Source organism: Triticum dicoccoides, chromosome 2A (genome assembly GCF_002162155.2).
Source record: "Triticum dicoccoides isolate Atlit2015 ecotype Zavitan chromosome 2A, WEW_v2.0, whole genome shotgun sequence".
Taxonomy (NCBI): Eukaryota; Viridiplantae; Streptophyta; class Magnoliopsida; order Poales; family Poaceae; genus Triticum; species Triticum dicoccoides.
Window position 1 is genome coordinate 406,591,363 of NC_041382.1, and position 7,545 is coordinate 406,598,907.

Sequence of the window (7,545 nt, forward strand, 5' to 3'; positions counted from 1 at the left end):
ATACATGAAATTGTCATGGATACTTCTTGTCTTTATGAAAGCACTTTGAGCGTTGGAGACAAGGTGCAGCATGTGGTGGCTAAGACAGATGGCGAGAACCATGGCAATGATCTTGGTGATAGTGTGTTTGAGGCTAGTTGGGCGGTAATCAGAAATTTCCTCGGCCCCATCCTTCTTTGGGAGTAGAACGATATTGAGGAGTTGATCCAGTGTAGGTTGGTCGTGTGGGGGCTTCTGAAGAGAAAGATGGCCTTCATAACATCATGCTTGATTATGTCCCAACATCTTTTGAAGAAAAGGCCGGTGAAACCATCCGGGTCATATGCCCTGTCATTGGGCATTTGGTTGATGGCCTCACGCACCTTCTCCTTAGAGATGGGGTCTGCGAGGTTGTCCAATTCATCACGGGCGTCAAGGTTTAGCCCCTCCTAGTTGAAGTATGTGGTTGCCATGGTGCCTTTTACCCATGACCATTAAGAAGTAATCATGGACAACATCTTCCTTTTGAGAATGCTCGGTGACCCAACAAGGGTTGTGTTTGATACGATGGATGTGGTTTTTGCGCTTGCGTGCATTAACTAGGCTATGGAAAAAAATTTGTGTTTGCGTCTCCCACTTTGAGATTGGAAATTCTCACACATTTCTTTTTCTTATCCCTCTCAAGGATCGCCAGGGCGATAGCTCTCCACTTGAGCATGGAGCAGAGGTCTATCTCGTCATTAGAAAGTTGTCGTGAGTCTTGGGCCATTTCGAGGTGAAGGATGACCAAGAGGGCAGCACGGTGCATGATTTTAGCCATTGAGAATAAACCTCTACTCCACTCCGAGAGCCTAATACCACTCTGCTTTAGTTTGTGGTGCAACACCTGGCGGGGTTTTGTATGCTCATTGTACTCATTCCAACCATTGGCAACCACGTCGTTAAACCCCGGAAGGGAATCCCATAAATTCTCGAACTTGAAGGAACAACGCCTATGAGGCCCTTTGTCGCCAGCGAGTAGTAGTGGACAGTGGCCAGATAACAAATATGAGAGTGCATGTAGAATGTGGGTGCTAAACTGCAAGTCCCATTCGGCATTGCAGGAGAAGGACTCGAGCTTGCACATGGTCGCGTTATTTCTCTCATTACTCCATGTGAACCGCCTATTCTGAAGATGGATCTCCTTGAGATCGCACTCATGGAGTGTGGCGCGGAACCAATTTATCCTCCTTCTATTGACGTTATGCTTGTTCTTATCACGGGCATGGTAAATTTGGTAAAAGTTGCCCAAGGCCAGCCATAGTCTCCATTGGGTGGTTTTTGGCTTGCGATGTTAGTGAAGAAAGTCTCTTTCAGAGAAGAGGTGGTCGGTCCATAGACCAAAGTAATTTTAAAATGGATGACTCAAGCCTTGACATGGACCATTGCTATAAGGTGATATGTGGCAGCGGTGATGCCGGTGATATCCACAACATGGTCGTCCCGTAGCATGAGCAGACCCTCTCTGGTGCCGGTCGTCGGCCTTTACGCGAAATTGCAGAGTCTGATACCTCTTGGGAACACGGCATTGAATTGGTCGATCTGATCCAATTTTCTTTCTTGAAGACAAACAATTTGATAGGAGGATGTAGAGATGGTTTCGTTGACCGTTGCATGCCGATCAGAGTACTTCGGCCCTTGTACATTCCAGTAGAGAAAATTGACAGGTTGTTTTATCATTTGGACACAAAGTGATCCTTAGCACACGGCTCATCAGCCAGAGTTGAAACGTAGCAAGAGTACAAACTTGCACTAATTGAGTAGCTAAAGGCTTGCTTAAACAGCCTACAAACAGCCACACATGGCTCGACAGCACGGGACTAGCTCCCCGCATAACCCTTGGTGAAGCATTAACATAACAACAACATAACCCTAATCAATAGCATCAGGCAGCTTTCGTGTCGACGTGGTCGAGCGCATTCTAACCACTGTCGAGCTGCATTGATATTGGCATCGTCGATCTTGAACAGAGCCCTCATGCTCCGATCACGTCGTCAAGGAGGTGATTCTTGAATTACTTGCTAAGTTATCCAGAGCGAGCTCGGTGATGTCCTCTCCATTCTGAACCATGCCCAGGTTGCTATACACAAGGGCCTCAGTCTTTTTGGCCACAGGAGCATGACCACTAGTACTTGAAAATGTTGGTAGAAGGGTTCCTGAATAGACGCAATGTAGCACAATATTTCCTCCGTCCGGTGAAAAGTATGCATCTAGAAACTTTAGGGCAAATTATGGTGTGGAGTAAAAAATGCATTGGAAAGGTATAAGTCACCATCTCTTTCATCTTTAATTACATAACCCCCAATGAGCTAAGTGCATATAGAAATTAGAGGTAATATCACAGGGAGTCACACAACTTGCGCTCGACGTTCAGTTTGGTCCTAGAACTTTGAAAATACGGAATTACAGTCACTTAACTTAACTCAAGCGTGCACATACAGTCACAAAATACCTATGCAGGCGTATCCATGTGTATGGACCTACCTATCAGTAAGTGAGGCCTCTAGATCAAAGCATTTTTGCACAAAACACCTTTGTATTTTATTATTCCCGGCAAAAGCCAATCATAGCGACGCATTTTTGCACGATTCCCTTACAATTTTTTTATATTTCCTAGAAAAAATGTAAGTAAATTTTTTTTGTTCAAATACTTGTGTGTTAAAAATACTATACATATAGACAATGATTATTCTAATAGAAAATTTTAATTATATACCTGTGTATTATATAAAAATATGGATATTAAATAGTTTATTAAATAAGTACGTCTAATAAATTCATTAAAAGTTATACATTCACGGCTTATATTTCAACATACTAAAGATGAGTAAAAACATTTACTAAGAATTTTCACTATTCACTTGTGTATAATTTTTACTCATGACTTATATTTAAAAAATTATAATTTATATATTATACACAAATGAATATTCATATGAAAAGTTTAAATTCTAAATTATGAACATTTTTATTTATAATTTTTTTTATAATTCATAAATATTACTTTAATTGTATAAATATTTTTTAAATAATAGAGGGAGAATTTTAAAAGTAGATTATTTAGTTTGTATGTACAATATTTATAACAGGCGATTATCTGAAGATTATTTTTATTGCTGAAATTATAATTACATGCTATATACAAATTTCCAAAAAAAAGAACAAGTGCAAAATGGGGTGCACTGGCCATAGGCCATTCCAGCTTCACGAGCGCCTTTATTCTAGTACATTTTTCTTGGCATGCATATTCAACATGTAAATTTTGCACGTTTTAGTGGCTAGCGCGGCTTATTTTCTAGGCTCTGGTCGTGTGGATACGAGACCTGGCTTCTACAATTTTTTTGTGTTAATTTTTATTCTGAAATAACATTGTGGGCCATCGTTCAATACATATTGATTTGCTATGCTGCTCAGTACTGTGGTTCATTTTTCTGTGAATTACAAAAAATGTGAGGGAACTTAGTGGAAAAAATCATTGCAGTTCTTTCCTTTTCCCCGAAAAAAATACAAGGATGTTTTATGCAAAAATGCGTCATCCAAGAGTTTTCACTCACTGACAGGTGGGCCATAAACACGAATACGCCTACATATGTATTTTGTGACCATATGTGCACGCTTGAGTCAAATTAAGTGACTGCAATTTCGTATTTTCATAATTCTAACATCAAACTGAACATAGAGTGCAAGTTCTATGATTTCCGGTGATATTATCTCTAGAAATTAAGAAGACTATGTGTACAATGTTTTTGGTCTTGATTACCGTGCGGTGAGAGAGAAGAATTTTTTTTCTACTTAAAGTGTATTGGAAAAATAGATGTACACTCTTTTATGAACAAATTTGAAGCCAAACGTACACTCTTCACCGAACGAAGGGAGTAGGTCACAACCGCAACCACGACACACCAGAATGTTGATGTGGCATTTTCGGCACAACAATGTGACGTGAGGACTCGGAAGTGCTAGATTTTTGCAGATGCACGAAAGCGTCCTAAAATAGCAGAGTACAAATAACACAAAGTTCCAGAAGACACGGCCAACGAATCATTACACCAGAGGCTAGCATGCCATGCATGTCTACATTCCCACATCATTTTGGTGATCATTTTGTGCCTCTAACAAGAACAAACGAGAATTGGCGTGCACACATTCCAAGATCAGATCAACAACGACAATTAGCAATAGAGCAATCGAGATGACGTCGGAGCCGGTGCCGCCGGGGATGCTGAGCGTGCGGGTGCTGCGAGGGATCAACCTCGTGAACTGTGATGCCAACGGCAGCGACCCCTACGTCGTGCTTGAGCTGGACAACCAGAAGGTGATGACGAACGTCATCAAGAAGACGGTGAACCCGGTCTGGAACAAGGATCTCACCCTCGCCGTCACGAATCCAACAACATCGATCAAGATAGTAAGTTGAAGAAGTTGAATGGTCATATAGATGTTTTCGCCGCATGCTGCATGCATACAACTTAGTTACGTGAATCCTAACGTACTTGCGCATGGATATGTACGCAGGAGGTGTTCGACAAGGACAAGTTCAGCAAGGACGATAAGATGGGGGACGCGGAGGTGGACCTGGAGCCGCTGCTGCAGATGGCCCGGATGGACCTGGAGGACATCCGGAGCGGCACCGTGGTGCGCACTGTGCGGCCTCACCGTGGCGGCGCCGGAGGGAGCTGCTGCCTGGCGGATGAGAGCAGCATCGTGTGGGAGGAAGGGCAGGTGGTGCAGGACGCGCTGCTCAAGCTCAGGAACGTCGCCACCGGCATCATCCACCTCCAGCTCCGATGGGTCAAAATACCATCATTATGATCGATCCTTAATTACATGGCAGCTCAATGACTGACCCATGTTTATTTTGTGTTGATTAATTTCGTCATGCATCCATGTTTTGCTGGATGGTCGATCCATGTTAAGTTTGTGTCAATTTCTACATTTAGTCATGCATGCATGCACAGCGTCAATTTTCATGTGTTCTTCGGGGCGTATTTTTTATCCGGTTATTGATCGATTCATACCATACCTATCATGTTAATACTAAGGCCTCTCTAACAAAAAAAAGAAGAGGTAAATACACCAGCGGTGCTTTAACTTGCCATGGACGTTTACTTAATTGGTTCTAAAACTTGGCACGAACGTGCAAATACGGTGCTAATCTGGTCTATAGACGTAAAGTGCGTCGATATGGCACCGTATATGGCTGATGTGGCACTGACATGACATGGGGCCCACTTATATCTACAAAACATAATTACTTGATACTATCTATCTCTATGATTAGTGGGCCTGCCTGTCAGCAAAATTCATATGAAAAATGTGCCGGAAGGGACTTGAACCAGCAACCTACTGCTTGTGAGCTGGTCGCACTAGGCACAACATAGAATATGATTTGATAACTAAGACGGCCTCTCATTCTAAATGTATTTTAACTAAAACTCTTCTATCCATAAATGGGCTGCAGCCAGTGGCTCATGTTACACACGTTATTTTTTAAAAAGTAAATAATAATCATAATAAGAAAAGTTAGATTCAAATATTCATGTATTACTAATAATTACCTCATGCCGCACAAATATCAGTGTGCACACAATATAAATATCCAGAGGTATACAATAAAATAACTTATTAAAACTATAACTTTTAGAAATATTAACTTATAATTTAGAAATATCTACTTCTATAAAAGATTCAGTTGGTGATGATGATGTGTCTGTCATCTGTTAACTAATAATCATAATAAGAAAAGTTAGATTCAAATATCCATGTGTTACTAATAATTACCTATAAAAATTGTGAGGTAAGTTGTGACCTTTTTGCAAAAATAGCTCACTTCTCTGTGCCGATGTCCAGAAAACACCTTGGTATCTTCAAACCAACCACATCTCTCCCTCACCTCATCAAAACAGCTCGAGAATCTTTTTTGAGTGAAACATAATATATTTTTAGTGATATATGTATATCAAAACTAGAGTATTTTTTTTAAGTTTGTGAGCAAGTATTATTTTATTTGGATCCATTGCAACGCACGGGCACATTCCTAGTTAATTTTTTAAATATTACCCATGAGTATTTAAAAATGTTTGCAAATACAAATATTTAAAAATATGCATATAAATATTAAAATGTTTGAATAATTGAAAGAATATTTAGAAACTGTAATATAAAAGAAATATATTATTTATATTATACAAACATTGTTATTATTCATATGTTATTTCATTACTATATATTTTAAATATTCATATAATTGTTAAATATAATCCATGACTGTGTATTTTAAATGTTTGTATTTACAAAAAAATTAACACCCATTGATTACTTTTAAAATAGTATTTTCTAAAAAATAAATTATTTTATTGCAAACCGCTTTATTTATTTGGTTTGCACACGGATATTTGTGTAGCATGAGGTAATTATTTATTACACATGAATATTTGAATCCAACTTTAATAATTATGATTATTATTTACATAATTTTTACATTAAAAAGTAGCCCTTGCAAACTGGGCCACTATCTGCAGCCCGTTGATGTACACAACAGTTTTTGGTTCAACAACATTAAGCTAAAAGGGTCGTTACTCAAAAAAAAATTAAGCCAGAAGGGCCATCATTATCGTCAACACTCTACAATTCTGGTTTTGTTGGCTAGCGCAAGCATGGACCAAGCATCATGTTGCAGGTTCGATTCCCGTCTAGGGCATTTTTATGTTAATTTTCCTAATTACTGACAAGCGGGCCCACTAATCGTAGAGTCATAGATTACTAAGTTATCCTATTTCATAGCTACAAGTGGGCCCCTTGCAATGTTAGTGCCACGTCAGCCATCTTACGATGCCATGTCGACGTATTTTATGTCTACGAACAGGATTAGCATCGTATTTGCATGTTTGTACCAAGTTTTAGAATCAGTTTGGCGTATTTTTCAAGTTCAGACACTAGAGTGAACATCCACGGCAAGTTCAAGCACCACGGGTGTATTTACATACCAAGTCTTCTTTTCTTAAAAATAGGACAACGCTAACACCCACATATGTGGTGGGAGCGAAATCCACCCACAGGCCCTATAACAAACAGACTGCGTCATGTCAACACATGTATGCATGTGAGAATCTTTTGGGATTTTCAGTTTTTAAAATATTTTATCTCTTAAATGAAAAATCCGAATGAAGAACCGTTTTCATCATTAAATCCCTCGTGACGAGATCTTCAAAATTAGATCTCATATCAATATATTTCGACGAATTTTTTTGGTTAAAAGTTGCCATGTCTATTGCACATGAATTGCCATGGTGTTTACACTGAAGTTGGTATGATATGTTTCATCTATTTTTTCCTACATTTAGAAGTAAATTTTGACATTTATAAAATGGAGAATTGAGAAGACTTGCCATGAACCATAAACTAAAATTGCCATGATACATGCACTTAAAATTGCCATGTTCATACAAAAAATATTTTTCATGGTCAAAGTATTGGAGTTGCCATCATCAAAATACTAAAATTGCCATGCTCTACAAACTGAAATTG

At 39.1% G+C, this 7,545-nt stretch overlaps 1 protein-coding gene across 1 annotated transcript; it reads left to right on the plus strand.

Moving 5' to 3' along the window:
* The first annotated feature begins 4,074 nt into the window (after window positions 1–4,074).
* Window positions 4,075–4,993, plus strand: LOC119359408 (protein C2-DOMAIN ABA-RELATED 5-like). Its single transcript, XM_037625613.1, has 2 exons — window positions 4,075–4,426; window positions 4,534–4,993. Exons 1-2 carry the CDS (start codon window positions 4,211–4,213, stop codon window positions 4,828–4,830), a joined length of 513 nt encoding a protein of 170 aa, XP_037481510.1. The 5' UTR covers window positions 4,075–4,210; the 3' UTR covers window positions 4,831–4,993.
* Window positions 4,994–7,545: the final 2,552 nt, after the last annotated feature.

Excerpts from the sequence above, each read along its gene's own strand:
- LOC119359408 (XM_037625613.1), top strand. The coding sequence starts at position 4,211 with ATGACGTCGGAGCCGGTGCCGCCGGGGATGCTGAGCGTGCGGGTGCTG. Across the intron at positions 4,427-4,533 it reads CAACAACATCGATCAAGATA|GAGGTGTTCGACAAGGACAA; the intron begins GTAAGTTGAAGA and ends ATATGTACGCAG.